The sequence below is a fragment of the Xyrauchen texanus genome, chromosome 25 (assembly GCF_025860055.1).
Source record: "Xyrauchen texanus isolate HMW12.3.18 chromosome 25, RBS_HiC_50CHRs, whole genome shotgun sequence".
NCBI classification, from domain to species: domain Eukaryota; kingdom Metazoa; phylum Chordata; class Actinopteri; order Cypriniformes; family Catostomidae; genus Xyrauchen; species Xyrauchen texanus.
In genome coordinates, this window is record NC_068300.1 from 12,910,935 (window position 1) to 12,930,922 (window position 19,988).

Here is a 19,988-nt window from a genome sequence, read left to right on the forward strand (position 1 = left end):
TCTTAGCTTGAGATGGTCACGTCTGAGTTAATAGGCCTTTGGCTTGAGGGATTTGTATAAGACTGAGAGGAGTTCTTCACACCACCGGTCGAGCTTCACTAAGCCGCAGCAGAGTTGTGGCCTGTGATTAAAAGTTTCCTCTGCATGGATTCTCATGATATGTAACAAGGGTTTTGGAGGATCAGGGCCCAGAGGGACGTTGCTTCAGTGTAGACCAGATACACACTGCAGCTGAAACAATGGCATAGTGCACCTCCATGAACAGACTTTGAAGTATTGAAAATTGACCCTATTTGTTTTCTTATTAAAATCTTTCTATTCTTATTTTTCATTCAAATGTTACTCAAAAGAAATAAAAAATATTTGTCTCCATAATCTTTCTTCAGCTTTCATTTTTGATGATTAACCAAGGCCATGCGAGTGGGGACAACATTACATTAACAAATAATAGCATAGGGCAGATATTTATATCATATCATTACTAATGATGATGTCGGTCATTAACGATTTTACCCTAGATATACGTATATGCATAGTTAATTCAGTAATTTAATAATTGCTGTCATAATTTGTTTGATAGATATAGCAACAGTAACTAAGGGGGTTAAGCAGTAGGTAAGCTTTTGTCCACTGTCTGATTTGCATTTAATTTTTTGCCACCTCCATCTCAAATTTAGTTTTGTTTTGCACAGCCACGATGGTAACGATCGAAAATGCATATAAATTTAATTAGGCACAATACATCCCATAAAATAAGTTCAATGCTTTGTGGAAGCCATTTCATGATTTCTTAGGGTAGATTCATTTCAAATTCATTAAGCCCTTACAGTCCAAAAAGTATACATTACTGAACTTCAAAAGGCACAATCAAAATATGAGTCAGGCTTTTCATGTTTTCAGCGATGTATCAATCAATCAACAAAACAAAAGTGCACAAATTAGAATTTTATCAGTGACAACTTTCAGAATATAAATTGCATTCTGCAGTTATAAGATTAGGCCAGTGCAGTGTATTAGCTAATCTTCACTCTGAATCACTCTGTGTAGAGTAGATGGACTGCATCTGTGGTGTTAATCCGAGGTCAGAGACATTGGACAGTTCAATGGATTTCTACAGACAATGATACAGCTCCACTGTTTTAAAAAAAACACTATTCTCATCTAAGGAGATGTTATTTATACTGGCTTCCCTGACCTTCTCTTACCTCTTTAGTTCTGAACTTTTCATTCATTTTCATTCTAGTTTTGGCTTCACCTCATCTGAAGAGCTGCTAAAACAATGATTTAAACAGGCGGACATGATATGTAAGTTTCCAGCGACAAGTAATTTGTCGGTACATACTGAAAGCCAAAGAACTGTAACACTGTGCAACCAGAACATGATGCTTAAAGGATAAATCTGTCATCATTTACTCACCCTCATTTCTTTCCAAACCCGTTTGACAATAAATATAGGGAGTCATTTAGACCACATTTTATGAAACTTCCAAAGTGCTTTTGTATTTTACAGCTTGACAGCCCAATGGAAAAGAAAAGAGCAGCCAAGGATATTCTTCATCTTCTGTTTTCCACACAAGAAAAAAAGTCATACATGTTTGGGATGACATGAGAGTAAGTAAATAATTACATAATGTTCATTTTTGGATGGACTGCAGGTATCTCTTTAAAATACAAAAGGTGGAGCGTATTTTGGACAAAATAAGATTTCACTCGTTGGTGCTACCCAGACTGTAAGCACATAAAGTGTGGAGTCATTGCCAGTCATTGCATTTGTGTCTTGTTTTACATCCAAAAAAATAACAAGCTGTTATGCAATATTCCAGCAGCACTTGATCGGAGAACACAACTTAATATACACACAAACACACACACACACACTGAGTTCAGAGTCGGCACCGTGGGGGTCATGGGAAGGACTTGGAGCACCTGACAGCCTGTTTCTTTGAGTCAGTCTAATGAAAAGAGCTTCCAACTCGACTCACTGGAGAAATTTAGCCCTGGACAGTAGGCAACTCTGATCTGACTGAAGTGTGCTGTGATGGACAGTCCAGACAAGATGGGATGGAGGTATGGGAAGAGCAGAGGCTGAAATTGTATTTCTGTGTGTGTGTGTGTGTGTGTGTGTGTGTGTGTGTGTGTGTGTGTGTGTGTGTGTGTGTGTGTGTGTGTGTGTGTGTGTGTGTTTGTTTCTGGCATAGCTATACCTCTGGGGACAAATGTGCTTAAAATTGTTCAATGAAGTGAGTTAAATCTGACAAAGTCTGCTTTTATTTTGAAAGGGAAAAGTGATTCATAAATAAAATAGATTACAGCAAAACTATGAGAGGCATTGATTTTAACACAGTTAAGGAGTATTGTTTGGAATGGCTCAAAGCAGTATTGAGTACTAATATTTTTTATAAAATGTTGGCAACAAATGAAATTTTCTGGAGAAAAAAAAAAGGGAAAAAAGTGGTACATTTCTGTGCAAAAACAACACACCTTCCAATTGCATTGTGTAGGGCTGAACGCTCCATCGAAATAAAAACGAAATCAAGATATGATCTTATTTAAATATTAAACGGCAAAGGGCTGTGATTTAATCAAACAGTGTGCACATGCTGCTCATGCTCAGCTCTGTTCTGAGCACACGTAAAGCGGTTCTGTGCTTGCTCCACAAATGTCATCTCGTGCAAAGTATAACAGATGTGTTGCATTTGATTTGGTTTATATTTACTGCGCTCCCAATTCACTTCAATTGACCACTACAAGTAAAACAAATCTAAAGCAACCTTATGACACCAGTTTTTGTGGAAACAAGAGAAGATGAGGGGCTTTCACCATATTTGGTGAAATATGGTGTATACCACATTGGTCACACTGAAATTTCCTGTAGTTTTCTGCCAAAAAATAAAGGTTTGTGAGTTTAACCAGAGCTCATAGCAATGCCGTGTATAAGTTACAAAACTATTAGAGAAAGATTGTATAATAATAAAAATAGTATGAACATAGTTATTATAATACAATTGTAATATATTTCTGTACATTCTTAATTAATAACAATTATTATATTTAAATTATATAATATTGAAATTGCCTGTGTTCCAAAAAATGAGGACAAATTGCACAATCTGATAAATCCTTGATTAAATGAACTCAGTGAATCAGTGTTGTTCAGTGTTTTATGACAAAGCGTAACAAGCTACAGATAAACTTTTGCAATACATTTATAACATTAAAATGTTACTTATATATAGTAAAAATATAATATAGTTACCAATTTTCTATTAGAATTATACACTGAAAATAAAAAAAAATTCCAATTGTGGACATTGGTTCCACACAATAAAACTTAGTTCCTTTGATATGAAATTAAGACGTAGGCTCTTCTGAAATATATTGGGTTTACAGTGTTGCGAAAACCTAAATTAATTGAGTAAACCTAACTTAAATTTGATCTGTTCATTTAACTATAGAACCTTTCAACTTTAATTGTACCTTGTTAATGCTAGTTAACAACAACACATTAGCATACATGCATATGTATATATGTACATATGTGTATAACTGTTGTGTGTATATATATATATATATATATATATATATATATATATATATATATATATATATATATATATATATATATACACACACACAACAGTTAGTTCCAGTCTTCAAATCTGATTGGACGAGAGACGTTCCATGAGTACTGATAGTCTCACACCATCAGCACTCCGACACTTCACTATTTGTATCACTCTGCTTGTTTTCGTGCCATTTTAATCTAAGAGTAAGAGCAGTGCAGATGTGTTAAGAGACATCTGTTGCTTTACATTTAATTTTGTGACTACATATTTTAGCCAGCAGGTGGAGGCAAAAGACAATTTTTGTGTGTAATATGAGCACGTTGGTGACGTTAAGTGAGTCAGCGTCACTCAGTGTTTACATTCAACAGCACTCCATGATCGCTCATATTACTACTGCACTACTAATGCTAGGAAACAGCTTTAAACTAACAACTTCAGCATTAAGGCTCATCACTGCTGAGTGACACAACAGACTGATTAATTACACAAACTCAAGATGTGAAGAACCTCTTACCGGAGTTTACAAATTGAAGAGGACGTAATGTTCAAAATGGCGGAGGAGATTGCAGTTTCTATAGTGAATATCTCTTGCACAACAGCTACCGCGAAATAGGGAGGGATATCCCCACTTGGATGGCTATTTTTCCACTGAGAAAACAGGATGAATTTCACCAAAATTACATTATCTTCAGAGAGCTGACTAACAGACTACAGCATCATCAACAGGTGATCGCACACACTCTATCTCTCTCTCTCTCTCTCTACACACACACACACACACACATCCTTGTTTCTCCAATAACATGTTAGAAACACCCCATTCTAAAGTGATGTTTTTTAGAGGCTTGGACGCATAATTTGTTTTGAACCAGAAATGGCAGATTCTGATCCGTGGCGTAATAAAGTAGTTCCATGCACAAATGCGTTTTTTATGACCATACTCCTTTTTCCTAATTTTTAACATTTATTTATTAATTGAACTGTTGTATATAAGCAATATCGCACTTGCAATCATGCTATATGGCCCTAAATCAGCACTGCTGTGATTGCCTGCGGCCGAATGACAGCAGTGCTGATGTAGGGCCATATAGCACGACTGCGAGTGTGATATTGCTTAAGTATATTAAAACTGTCTGAGATTTTTGTGTTGCTGAGAGTTTACAGATCCCTAATCAGTCATTACACTGAGGATACCTAAGTCTCTGCTTAATGAGAAAAGCATTAGACACTGATTTTTCACTGGTAATAAAACAAACCTTGACCTAACCATTATCTTTACTCTTCTCCACTATGGTAACCTAGTGGAGAAGAGTTTCCACTTTTTTAACCAAAAAAATTTAACATTACAGAAACTCCACTAAATCCCAACATAACAGAATATTAAACTCTAACAAGTCTCCTACTTGTTTCATTTTGTGTAGATATATATATATATATATATATATATATATATATATATATAAAACACTTAATTTTAAAATCTACTCTCCCAATCCAGTTCCATGTCAAGCATGCTGGGAACTGGAAATCAACTGCCCGTTTCAGCAATACATTGATGCAACAAATTTTATTCATATAGAATATGTACAAAATTGGATAAAGTGAACATAGGTGAACATACAGTTGTGATGAAATGCTAAATAAATGTGTTGCATTAGCTCATTTTAAATAAGTTAATTGAATTAGCAGTAAAATCACTATGAGTGAACACCATTCGTTACAATATTGAAATATATTGAATATTTTAAAGGACTATTTAATAGCGAATTTAGGACGATTTTAGCACTATTGAATAGACTTGAGCACCTTAAACACACTAACATGGCCCAGTAATATTCATATTTACTGCCTTACCTTACATGCCTTCTCATCATTAATAGAAACTTAGTATTCATTGGAGCGCTGCTTCATTTCGATTGTGTGGACAGTTGCTCTGAAAGCTCTGCTACAAGTGTATGTACTGGCCTGAACTGTCACACACATATCAACACACACATATGGGCATTAGCCCTTGAGCCAGCAGCGATGCTGATCTCAGGACTGGGGATTAGGGGGCAAATTCAGTGCTGGGAGAAAACGGCATAAAAAGTTTTGGCCTCAAAAAGTTCAGCCTTGACACAACAGCCCCTGCTGCCTCAAAACATCAATCCAGCACCGAGCGCTAACTAGCCTATTCCCTCTCGCTCACTTTTATTCGCCCTCTGTCTTTGTATCTCTTTATGTCCTCTATATCTCTTCCTCTCCTTTCAGAAATAGCTTATAAACACTCACTAAACAGTTTCTACGCTTTTGCACCTGGTATTTAACCATAAAATCCTGCATCTAATTTACAAACCACCCGCAATCCCGTTAAAGCAGCCGCTACAAGCATTGGTATTGCACTGTGCTGCATTTCAATTCATTGTTTTCTTCTCAGTGCAAACACATCTTCTTTCTATGTAAATTATGGTTGAAGTAAGGCACTTAGAAAGGAAGTGAATGAGCCCAGTCCATCAGCAAACTAAAACACACACAGTTTCAAAAGAATAGACACAATATGTAAACATTATACACATTAACGTGGTTTTTAGAGTGATCAAATCAGGAATTTACCAGCGTTTCACCGTTTACCTGGTTGAAAAGCATTACTTTGTCTGAGAGGGGAGAAACATTTTTTTTTTTTTAATTATTTAAAAAATGCTGTCGATTGAACTTGAACTGTATTGAATCTGGAACATCCCTTTAAGCATGCATGGCGCACCACTACACCATCACAGATAGCACATGGTAAACTGGATTAGGACTAGTCAGTGAATATGATTCAAACATCTTGCAAAAACACCTGGTGCAACAATTTGGTAAATTATCCCCTCTCTCTCTCTCATCTCTTTCTAGTTCTCTTTTCCCCTTCTCTCTCAATGTCCACTGTGCAAAATGCAAGCAAGCTCAAAAGCTCAATCACCATCAAAGACGGAGCATCAGGCCCAGGCCATAAATGGGTGGAGAATCCCGACGCAGGGTGGAGGAATCAGCCAATCTCAGAGTCATTATTCCAGACAATGCCCAGAGAAGCGTGGGCACCCTTCCCTCAGACAGCGAGCGCAGGGTTTGCTCCTGGCACAAAATGAACCGCTCTCTCTCTTCTTCTGTCTTCCTTCATTCTAGGGCGTGCAGTCTTCCTAGTGTGTCAAGCGCAAGTGAAGTGTGTCAAGCGCAAGAGAGAGAGTTTCTCTAATAAGGGCTTCTATAGCCTCTAACTGCTGTTGGGGAACTGCTGATGAGAAGACCTTGCGTTTGATCAGTGTTTAAAACAAACAGGCATCTCAAGCACACTCCTCATTCTCAATCTACTGTACTAAGACCACAAATCCCTTTCCAGTTCATTTAGCTGAAATGTAAATAAATATGCTTCCTTTAAAGAAAACAGAAGTAGTTAAACCATCTTCCTAAATGCCACTGCTTAATGTATGTTTAATGGCTGGATTCTAATTACCGGTAAATGCAGCTGGTTTGTTACAAGGTTGGTTGCATTATATTTCACACTCCCAGAAACGTCTGTTATGCTGATAAGAAGCACAAATGTTAAGTGAAAAAATATATAAAGGCGACTCATCTTAGCAACTGTAGCTCTTTTGAAAAAGTTACTTGTAAAAAAAAGGTCAAGTTCACTAATGTATATTTTTTTCATCACTTACTCACAGGCATGTTGTTTCAAATCCATGTACTCTTTCTAGTGAAACACAAATTATATTTTGCAGATGTGTTGCTCTTTTCCATACAACAAAAATGTATGGTGATTTACACTGTCGAGCTCCAAAAAGGACAAAAAAGCAACATAAAAGTCCCATAAAAAAATTGTCCATAAAACTCAAGCACTATATTGCATATCTTCCAAAGCCATAAGATAGCTTGGTGTGAGTAACAATTATTCACTGAAAATCTTCTCCTCTGCCAAAGGTCTAAAATCTTATTTGCACTTATATGCATTCAAACATGCACCTCAAGACGCATTGCGATTGGTTTCTGTGCTCGAACACAATGCAACCCAGATGTTTAAATTGAACACAAGCACAAATGGCATTTCAAAGCTCCAGTAGAGGATAAATAATACATTCAATTGGGAAAATAACAACTTGTGTTTTTTTGTGCGTTCCTCACATAAAGTTATCGTATGGCTTTAAAAAGCCTTAAATATAGTGCAAACGTTAAATGTTTGACAGTATAGATCACCGTCCACTTTAGCTGTATGGAAAAGAGCAGGTTGGACAATCTACTAAATCTCCCCTTTTCAATTCCACAAAAGAAATTAAATCATACAGGTTTGGAACAACATAAGAGATGGTAAATGATGACAGAATTTTCATTTTTGGGCAAACTATACTTTTAAGTAATCTAGTCTTGGTTGCCTCACATTAAAAGTAAGTCTGTCTCAACAGCAGGTAGGAACGATGTGGAGCTTTGCCCTAGGCCCAACAAGCTAACAAAAAACCAGAGGCTTTGTGTGTATTGAGAAAGATCTTCGATTAGCTAAACAAATACCATTGATTTGGATTTTGTGTTTAACACCTCCTGCTTTTGTGGCAATGGCCATTCCTGCATATAGGAAAAGATGAAATGGACAAAGCACAGCATGTGATTGCCTATTCACACACACACACACACACACACACACACACACACACACACAAAATTGCTTGATCAAACTGCATTTAGAAACCCTTTTATTAACATACTCGAGGCAGAATGGCTCAAGTCAAAAGAAGGCTGAAAGCAAAGAAATAAACCCTTAAAGGGATATTTCAACCAAAAATGTAATTCCTAAGGTTATTTACTCACCCGCTTGTTGTTCTTAACCTGTATGAGTTTCTTTCTTCCATTGAACACAAAAGGAGTTCATAGAGGAATGTCCAAGCTGCTCTTCTCCATACAATGAAAGTGAATGGTGACTACAACTGACTACAAGCAAGAATATCAATAAATATTTTTCAGAATGTTGGAATACATGTTACTTTTGTTACTTTTCAAACTGGCTTGGAATATAGTCCTATGAAGTATTATGAGCTTCTTCTATGATGCTGTAATGTTGCTTTTTTCTATTTAAGAGCTTGACAGCCTCTGTCCCCATCCACTTTCATTATATGCAAGAGACTAGCATGAACGCTCTTCAAAACTTCTCCTTTTGTGTTCCACAAATGTAAGTCATACAGGTTTGGAACAATAAGAAGGTGAGTAAATTGACACAATTTACATTTCTGGGTGAACCCTCCCTTTTTCAAAAACTTTCAAACTCATATTTAGTGGCTGAGCAAAGTAATAGCATTTAAACACATTCAGTTCAATATAATTCAAATCAACTGCTGACAGAGGCGTTCAGCAGTTATAATTCAGTATGGAAAGGGGAAAGACGATGCAGAGAGTGACAACCGAGATGAAAAGAAAATTGTGGTGGGGGGAGGAAGTGAGAGCCCACCAGCAGCCGCAAGACATGCCAGATCCACATCCTGGTACTGAGAGCCGTTGCTATAGCAGTGAATATCACACACTCCCTGAGTTCAGTATGTGCTATAGAGCCAGCATCCCTCACACACACACACACAACAACTGGGGGTGTGATGGAGTGGAGCCATTATTCTACTGTTGCTTGGCTACAGCTGAACATTAAAAGTAAACTCCAGGAGAATTAATACCTTGAAAAGGACACTTTTACTGACCGAGCACTGCAGAGAGAGTACCGGCCCAACACATGAAACACTTCAGTGATCGTACTGTCTGAGGCAAGAAGGGAACGTTCTCACCTAGCCACTGGATTACGTGATCAGTTCAAGTTTATTTTAAGGAGCCATTTTAACACTATTGCAGCATTTTAGTTTTCCCTTAAGTCCACTTATAATGTTAGTCAAGGCTTCTTGCATCTGAAACAGTCGTAATTTAACTTGAAATGACAATTAGGCTGGCTTATAGTCATGTCTACCAGACACCAATCAGATGTGTTTCTTAAAGAGGTAGTTCAACCAAAAATCACTTTTATTGCATCTGTTTTCCATTAAATGAAAGTGAATGGTAAATGAGGTACCATTGGCCATTGGTTGCCCAGCATTGCCTTTTGTGTTTCATGGAAGAAAGAAAGTCATACGAGTAAATGATGACAGAAATTAGGTTTTTAGGTGAACACTTTAAGGGCTATTCACACAGGACATGTTCTTGTGTTCAAAAACAGCTGGATGGAACACAACACAGGGGTCTCGAAACCCCTTTATTTCTAAGTTGGCACAGCATCTTAAAAATGTAATGCTCATGGGGCAAGATGCTGAAAAAACAGTGAGAAACAACAAGAAAAGAACATTTAGATTCACAAACTGGTCAACCTTACTAATCAACTAGTTTGTTGTTGGACAACTAGTCGACCATCCTGACTCATTCACACGCACATTAGGAAGAGTGCTATGATTTTAAAGACTTTAAAGTGTTTCTTACCTTCTTGGCTGCATTGATGCACTGCATGTACTCTTTGGCCAGATCTGAACACTGAAGTGTCTGTTCGCGGTTCTGTTTGTAGCAGTTCATGATCTGAGCCTGCAAGTTCGTACACACCGGTTCCATGTTACGAGGCCTGTGGAGGACATAAATGGTCATCGATAAGGATGCTTGAAAACAAAAGAGTTTTTCTAACATGTGTAGAGGAGAAGGAGGGATATTCATACAGGCTCTAACAAAATGCTACATAAAGTGACGGTGAATATTTGACAGTATATGAAGCACAACTAGAAAACCGACTAAGCGGTAAAATACGTTCGCATGACTCATTCATTTCCTTTACTCCCCCTCTCAATTCCGCTCTTCCGTGGATGCTTTAGTAGAATGAATGAATGTAGGGAGACAGGTTAAACTGAATTACCGACAGAGTGGATATTCATTAATAACACCAGTGTCAAGAGTGGCAGTGACTAGAACAACTATGATAAATAACCCGGTGAGCAGGAAGAGAGTTTGTAGGGTGGGGGGATACAGACCTGGCATTCTCTACGGTATCTGTACAGAAGATCCTGAAGCTGAAAATTAGTTGTCATTCATCCCCACTTCAGACAAACGCCTTCAATCAAGCTAATGATGCGCAACCAAACGTCCAATGTTGAACTGATTGTTAAAATGACAGTTATTGACTTGGATAATGTATGTGGCTAGATCTGAGGAAGGAAATTTGCTAAAAAGTGTAAACTAAAGCCAAAAAAATTTAACTGAAGCTAAAACATAGGGTATTATAGTGTGATTTATCAAATCAAGCTAACCACTTTGGCCATCAAGGTGACGAAAGCTTAGCTGGCTATGTGCTATGTCCAATATGTGCTAGCTTACCACATAGGCCACGTTCACACTAATACATTTTCGTTTGAAAACACATTGATTTAAACTTCTTATCCACACTAGAATGCCGTTTTCCTCAACTGAAAATGGAATGTTTCAAAAATATTCTATATTCCCTCGTACTTTTGAAAACGATGACGTTCGGGGAATAAATAGTTTTCGAATGAAAATGGATTAGTGTGGATGTAGCCTTACTGAATACTGTAAAGTATACACTGTACTGTATACTGCCTACTATATTTTTAAATAGTAAATTAAACCATAGGTATTCTTTCATGTTAAAGGTTATATAATGGATTTTAGGCATTCTACTTCCACAAGACTTAGCTTTTGAATTAGCCACGCCCCCTCTTTCCAAAATCCTGCACTATAAAGATACCAAAGGAGGTTTGTTGAGGCCAACATGATGCAGAAACCGTTGTTAAAAACAACAGCAGCAAAATACCACCCTCAACTGACAAATGGCATAAAAATGGCAGTAAGTCTCAATAATTTGCTGAAACTAATATACAATGAGAACGTGCAAAATGATTGACAGGTCGAGACTTTAAAAGCACCTTTAAATGTTACAACTAGTAAAATATTGTAATGTTGTCATGTGTTAACTCAACAAGTATCATCCAGTCATGTATAAAATATGTGTTCGCAGCTGTAATAATTTCTGGTTAATCCATCATTGCATTATGGGATACAGTATTCCACGCAGTAAGCTCTGTTGTATATGGAATATTTTGTAAAAAGTAGTAGGTCATCTGGGTATACAACACATACAGAAAGTTTGCAAACAGTGCACATTTGACTTAATAAATACTGCAGCAATAAGGTTTGTATGATACTACGCTATTCCAAACATGAAACAAATTAAATAAAACAAACCTAAAAAATTTATAAAGTGAGTTTATAAAGCGATTTATCTGAATATCACTGGGCTGATTAAGCAAAGCTAATCTGTGCGACACCATCCACCACAGGGCAACGGCTCCTATGAGAAGCTCAGCTGACATCGTGCTTAATTTGAAGGCAATTTATAGGCTCGGTATGGTATTTCACTTGCAAGTCGTGATGACCAACTCAATTAAAACACATCAATGATTGCCATCACATTATGCAGGGTAGCGATACGGCATCCATCGATCCCCTTTGAAAAGAGGGTGTAAGTCTTATCGTTGTTTGAAGAAAGCAGACGTGGCTGAAAGGCGAGAGGTAAAGGAAACACGCTTACCGGTAAATCAATGGCACATCTATGCATGTTAGAAGGGCGCCATGTATCGGATCCTGTTTTTGTTTTGTTTTTCCAAGCCGCCGAAACCATTCTTAGTTTTAATTCCCCTTTGAAGGCAAGAATGACTACAGTAGTCACATTCTTTGCTCTGGCAGATAAGAAAATCTCCTTTAATTTATAATAAACTGTCTTCATCAGAAACGAGAGAGGCTTCTGATAGAGTAGAGGGTTTATTAAAGCAGTCTGAAGTTTGAAGCAGAAAATTGGCTTGCTCAAACCTAAGCTGGACTGAATTTAACCAAATTAAAGGTGAGGTCTTTAATAAAAATATTACCTGAGCTGCTTACAGCCAGCCGCTTTGAAGAGCAAAAGCTGTGCCTGTATAAGGGAGGCCTATTTGCTCATTTCACATCTGTAAATAAATAATACAGCGTTTAAAGATTAAATGTTAATTAGTAGAATTTCTTCTATTACTTGTAATTTTCTTAACTGAAGCAGAGTGCCCCAGAACAAAACAAAACTTCAGAAACCTTTCAAAGGCAGAAACGCGCAAAGCACAATTAAAAAATATGGAAATGAAAAAGCTCTTACAAAAGATTAAATTAGCTTAAAGCACACTCAGTGTGTAGTAGCATGTGTTCGTAACTTAGAAAGACAAGCTCATTGTTCTGATGCTAAGGAGCTGTTCAATGGCTAAAAATTGGTAGATACCAAAGACTGCACAGAGGTTTAGTTTCCGTTCACTTGTTAATTATTATCGTTGATAAGAGAAAAGCAAGACTTTGGAATTACTGCGCAACGAAAATCTCTCCGAGCTGTGAGTCTAACGTGGATTACCATCTGAAGCGCTTTAGAAAGGAAGATAAACAAATAACGACGAGTGGGGAGCACAAAAACACGAAATCAAACTTGATATAAAGCGTAAGCCACAAGGCTTTATCAGCTCTGAGTTCTGCTCGACATGCTTTCTGAATCGAGGGTCTAAAATTAACTAGATTAGAGGCACTGATTCCTTGACCTCACTTGAGCTCAGCTGGCAGATGAAAACCCGTCTTATCTCGTAGACTAGCCTTGCAGAAAAATACTTTTTTAGGATCATTGTCATGTTTGCATCTGGACCAATTATTATTGCATAATGCAAAGCAATATTACTAAACTTCAAACGTATCTATCTTGCCTTTATTTTATTTACAAACAATTGTACTGTAGTAATGACAATCAAATTAAAATAAACATTGGGAATAATGCACTAAACTGTCATGAAAATACTGCCACAAGGCAAAAAGTCTTAAAAATCTATTTTTTCTAAAGCAATATATAGCTTACTTTATTTATTTGTTATTTTAGGGTGAAATGTGACTGGAGCTGTCTGGGATCAAGTTAAACTGTTTTTGTTTTATTAACGGCACAACTGGGATAATTTACAGGTCGTTCCTTGTGGGGATAGAGCAACCTTTCGGTTACAAACTCAGATCTATAATCACTAGCCCTTGATGGACTATAAAGTTAAGATTAAAGTTTAAAAAGCTCAATGCAAATGTTTATATGTAAAATAATTAAAGAAATACCTAAAATAATTATGATGATGATAAGTCACAATGATCAAATAAAGTTCAGTCTTCTGAATAAATAAAGCAAATAGAGCAATGCTACAGGAGATAAGTCACATTATCTAATCCAAATGTATCACAGAAAAAACTTGTATTTCTCATGACAAACACACAGTTGGTTTATTTTATTTGGGTTGCCCAAGACTTCTGAACATGTGCTGTGTGGCTCTGCTAAAGCAAAGACTCATGACCCACAGTCTAATCTGCCCAGTCTTCCACACATCCTGCCAGCAAACAGCTCAAATATTTCCTCTGAGTGACCACAAACAACATCCATTGCAAAAAACAACAAACGCCTGGTTTAGACTTTATAATTGGCTGCCATAGAGTGGGAAATTTGTTGGGAAAGGAGACCAACCATGACCAGTTGCATTTCTTACTCTTCTTATATGGTTATTTTTGTCCACTCCTTTCACTTTAGAGGCTTTTAAAGAATGATTTTGCATCACTACAAGTAGCAAGACCAGGTCAATTTGAATGGTTGTCAATATTTCATTTGCAAATTCGTCGTCGGACTTAGAAAAAATGGCATACTTTGGTGAATCTCACAAAAACTGTCAAGAAATGTTTGTCATATTTCACAGCAAAAAAATAAATAAAAATATATACATGATATTGTATATTGAATTAATTTATATTGTATATTGAACTATATGTAAAAAGAAAATGAAGCCTGCTTTAAGATCATTAAAAAGAATTTCATACATTGCATAATTATTTCCATGACAATAAGGACATTTAATTGCACAAGAAATGCTCTAAAATAGCACCAATTCAAGTAACATTAAACGTTTCCCAAAGTCTAAGTGGGAGGTTGACTAATTGACTAACTTCCCTATTGGTTGCATATTCATTGCAATGGGCATCAAATCTCTTAAACTCTCATCCTCTGCAATATTAATCTGCGGGTTGACTGTGGCTTGACTTTGTTACAGCAATCGTGAAGCTGGGTTCATGATTCGTGCCAGAGCGTTAACACCATCGTCAAGTTTGAACTTCTTCTGTGGTAATTAAAATGTGCCTTACTTGGACTGAAAATACTTAATATCTATCTGAAGTCCCAGTTGGGCTTGTTTTGTACATCAAATAGCATTAAGAGGTCCTTTCTTCATCATTTTATCACTGACAGGGAAGCACTGTAAGAGATTATTTTATTTACTGAGATAACAACCTCAGCGGCTCCATCATAGGAAACTATAGGTACAATAGTACCACCCACAGACTGTCACTGAGACCGCCGAGGTATGCTATTTTATGCTAAGCTTGTAGGCTCATCTTGGTAGAAGGTCTCTGGCGCTGTGTCCATTTGTGAAGAGTGCATCAGTGTAATGACTCCGGACAGACACGTTACAAAGGTTCTGCCCTTCGCACAAGTTTTTATGCCATATTAGCAGTAAATCCGTTAATCACGGTTAAGAAAAAATACTAATTTAATTGCTCTAAAATATATATCACAGTTTCCCTCCAGGCAGTTTCAATTTATTATTATGAAATGCACCACAGTACTAGACTAGGAGATGAGGCTGTGGAGCCATAGCTGTCTCAGAGCTCCATGTGTTGGAGAGGTGAGTGACAGAGGGACCCTGAGCTGCTTGAGGTCTGTGGGGTGGGTGGGGATTAAAAAGCGGCCTTGTCATGCTCCAGGAGTCGGGGGTCTGGATGCTGCTGTACCCTCAGGGATTAAAACCAGGATTAAAACATCAGCTCTACGCAGGTAGAAGTGCAAAACTGCTTACTAAAGCTCCCTGAAGCTGTGCAATGGAAATACCATTGCCAACAAGCAGATAGGATGAACAAAAACTGTACCAATGGCAGTGCAGTAACTAGGGGAGAGAATGACTAAATGATTTCTAATCTTTCAAATTTAAAGACAAAGTGTGTAATATTTGAGCAACTATGTCCCCAAACCCACAAATAATTATGTTTTTGAGAACACTTCCACCCTCTGGCCTTTGGTCAAGCTGACAGATTTCATACAGCTCCTTTTTTTCATACAATGAAAGTGAATGGTAACTGAGGCAGTTGTTCTGCAGAACATCTCCTTTAGAGTTCCACAGAATAGAGAAAATCAAATGGGTTTGGAACAACATGAGGGAGAGAAAATGATAAGTTCATCATTTTAGATGAACTATCCCTTTAAAGAGATTGTTCTATATCTGAAGTAGGTTGCTTAAGTGAAAGAACAAGGTCATATACTACCAACAAATGCAAAAAACACAAAAAAATATGTAGTAGGTTCTTCGGTCCTCTGATTGGCAGATGAGGCCGTCCTCAGGGAGAGCTCATTACCTAGGTTCCAACATCATTTGTATAACCTCAAAGAACTCTTCTCATAGGGGCCTGGGTAGCTCAGCGAGTACTGACACTGACTACCACCCCTAGAGTCACAAGTTTGAATCCAGGGCATGCTGAGTGACTCCAGCCAGGTCTCCTAAGCAATCAAATTGGCCCAGTTGCTAGGAAGGGTAGAGTCACATGGGGTAACCTCCTCGTGGTCACGACTAATGGATCGCTCTCAATGGGGAGTGTGGTAAATTGTGCGTGGATCATGGAGAGTAGCATGAGCCTCCACATGCTGTGAGTCTCCGCAGTGTCATACACAGCAGGCCATGTGATATGATGTGCGGATTGACTGTCTCAGAAGCGAAGGCAACTGAGACTTGTCCTCCGCCACCCGGATTGAGGGGAGTAAACGCGCCACAACAAGGATCTACCAAGTAGTGGGAATTGGGCATTCCGAATTAGGGAGAAAAAGGGGATTAAAAAAATAACTCTCCTCATTGGCAACTAAATGGTCCTGCACCTATGACTGGCACTTACCGACAGCTGATACAAAACCTGCGAGACTCAAGAACGACAGCTGAGCAAACAAGCTAATGCAAACACTTACACAAGTAAATCATGCACACTCGATCTGATGATTTTTTTTTCTCGCTACACAATATCACACACACATTGGGATGGCCTTGCGAGATTACTGTTAAAAATCCCTTTTCAAATCTAGCACAAAGCATGTAGGGAGAGAATTAGTCACAAGCCATCTGCAGGTTTGATGGTCAAAAGTGTTATTTATGTATTGTCTAATGAATTCGGGATTTTAAAATGTTTTCAAGAATTGCTATCTTGCATTGGATTGCTAAGTTTATATACACTGTTTTGCCAAAACATTATGACCACCTGCCTAATATGCTGTTGGTCCTCTGCTTGCAGCCTAAACAGTGCCGACCTGCCAAGGTATGGACTCCACAAGACCCCTGAAGGTGTCCTGTGGTATCTAGCACCAAGATATTAGCAGCAGATCCTCAAAGTCCTATGAGTTGCAAGGTGGAGCTGCCATGGATCAGACTTGTTGGTCCAGCACATCCTACAGATGCTCAATCGGATTGAGATCTGGGGAATTTGGAGCCCAGGGCAACACCTTGAACACTTCATCATGTTCCTCAAACCAATCCTGAACAATGTGTGCTGTGTGGCAGGGTGCATTATCCTACTGAAAGAAGCCACAGTAATCACGGAATACCATTGCCATGAAGAGGTGTACCTGGTCTGCAACAATGTTTAGGCAGGTTCCACGTGTCAAATTGATGTCCAAATGAATGGCCAGACACGGGGTTTCCCAGCAGAACATTGCCCAAATCATCACACTCCCTCAAACAGCTTGTCGTCTTCCCACAGTACATCCTAATGCCATGGGACTCATCGGACCAGGTGACTTTCTTCCACTGCTCTAAGGTTCAGTTCCGATGCTCGTGTGCCCATTGTAGGCACTTTCGACGGTGGACAGGGCCCATCACGGGCACTCTGACCAGTCTGCGGCTATGCAGCTCCATATGGCTTGTCAGGCCAGTAGTTACAATTTTTACTTGCTCTGTCAATGTTTTCACTGGCTCCACCACAAATATATACATTTATTTAATTTTTTGCATTTTAGCAATGTTTTTATTTACTTTTGCAGAAATATTTATATTTTTTATTAAATGTTAACATTTTCTTAATAATACCCTAGATTTACTTAAAAACAATGGAATACCATGCAAAACAAATGCTAATTGTTTTGTAATTTTCACTTTTTTTCCAGTGCCTCATAGACAGTCAGCTCTCAATTTCGACTAAACTTCATCTATATCAGCCAGCTAGTTAAAGTTGCCTTTGTAACAAGCTTAACAATGTTCAATAAATCACAGAAATCTAAATGTTCCAAGTCCAAATCCAAATTTGCATGGCATAAAATCAGATTTACAAGATCAATTAATGTAGCCTAATATTTAGTAACAACAAAGCACTGGCCCAATGGGTAAGTGACAGTTCCATCAACTGGCAGGAAAATCTCTCACACTTGCCCAAGGCCAGTGGGCCATACTTACTTCTTAAATTGCTTCAAAGAGTTCTCATCAAAACATCCTCCACATACAGCAATGACAGCTTTGCAGATCTTTGGCATTCTAGCTGTCAGTTTGTCCAGATACTCAGGTGACATTTCACCCCACACTTCCTGCAGCACTTGTTGGACACTTCTTACGCACCTTACAGTCTAGCTGATCCCACAAAAGCTCAATGGGGTTAAGATCCATAACACTCTTTTCCAATTATCTATTGTCCAATGTCTGTGTTTCTTTGTCCACTCAAATCTTTTCTTTTTGTTTTCCTGTTCCAAAGGTGGCTTTTTCTTTGCAACTCTTCCCATAAGTCCTTCACCCCTGAGTCTTCTCTTTACTGTTGTACATGAAACTGGTGTTGAGCAGGTAGAATTCAATGAAGCTGTCAGCTGAGGACATGTGAGGAGTCTATTTCTCAAAAGAGACTCTGATGTATTTATCCTCTTGTTTAGTTGTACATCTGGCCTTCCAAATCTCTTTCTGTCCCTTGTTAGAGCCAGTTGTCCTTTGTCTTTGAAGATGTTAGTGTACACCTTTGTATGAAATCTTCAGTTTTTTTGTCAATTTCAAGCATTGAATAGCCTACATTGCTCAAAACAATGATTGACTGATGAGTTTCTAGAGAAAGACGTTTCTTTTTTGCCATTTTTGACGAACTCAAAAACAACCACAAAGACAACGTTAAACTTCATTTAACAAAGCAAATAGCTTTCAGCTGTGTTTGATATAATGGTAAGTGATTTTCTAATACCAAATTAGCAATTTAGCATGATTACTCAAGGTTATAGTGTTGGATTGATGGCTGTTGGAAATGGGGCCTGTCTAGATTTGATAAAAAATGGCTTTGATGGTGCTGTTTGTTCATCAGTAATGACCTGACTATACTTTGTGATCAGATGAATGCCAATTTGGTGAATTAAAGTACCAATTACCTTCCGAAACCAAAAATATGTACGTTATTTTAAACTTTTGGCCACCAGTGTGTGTGTGTGTGTGTGTGTGTGTGTGTGTGTGTGTGTGTGTGTGTGTGTGTGTGTGTGTGTGTGTGTGTGTATATATATATATATATATATATATATATATATATATATATATATATATATATATATATATAGTACTGTGCAAAAGTTTTAGGCATTTGTGAAAAGGATTTCTTAAATGACATAAGGATGACATAAATAGTTTTCATTAATAAATTAACGTCATACAAAGTCCAGTAAACAGAAAAAGATCAATATTTGATGTGAACACTTTTTCCTTTAAAACAGCACCAACTCTCCTACATACATCTGGACACAGTTTTTCTTGGTTGTTGGCAGATAGGATGTTCCAAGCTTCTTGGAGAATTTTCCACAGTTCTTTTATTTATTTAGTCTCAATTGCTTCTGTCTCTTCTTGTAATCCCAGACTTACTCGATGTTCAGTGGGGGCCTCTGTGAGGGCCATGCCATCTGTTGCAGTGCTCCCTGTTCTTCTATTCTAATCTTATCTATTTGCAAAAGGAATGTTTTGGAGTATAACATTTTTATTTCCTATTAACACACTAAAGTAGCAGTAGCAGATATAAATAACCATCTTAAGACAAATGTTTTTGGGAAACATCTTATGTGCCTAAGACTTTTGCACAGTACTGTATATACACAGTATATAAATATACCTATATGTCTGTACATCCTTGTATATATTAATTTTTTTATATAATTTTTATCAAACAGTGTTCTTCTTAGAATCAAATGTTGTGATGTTGTAATATCAGATCAGATTAATATCAGAGCTGGTTGAACTGGTTCAAGGATATTTATTAAAGAAGCTTTTGAAATGCCAAAAGGAGAAAGTTAATGGCAAAATATGCTTCTGGAACCCAGGCCACAAC

At 37.7% G+C, this 19,988-nt stretch overlaps 1 protein-coding gene across 4 annotated transcripts in view; it reads right to left on the reverse strand.

Moving 5' to 3' along the window:
* The window catches only part of LOC127619155 (MICOS complex subunit mic25a-like), a 72,164-nt gene that overhangs the window by 13,228 nt on the left and 38,948 nt on the right, over positions 1 to 19,988 (reverse strand). For all 4 annotated transcript variants that reach the window (XM_052091938.1, XM_052091939.1, XM_052091940.1 and 1 more), the window contains one exon: positions 10,020 to 10,155. In XM_052091938.1, the coding sequence (XP_051947898.1) occupies positions 10,020 to 10,155 (136 nt within the window). The remainder of the gene's footprint in view (positions 1 to 10,019; positions 10,156 to 19,988) is intronic.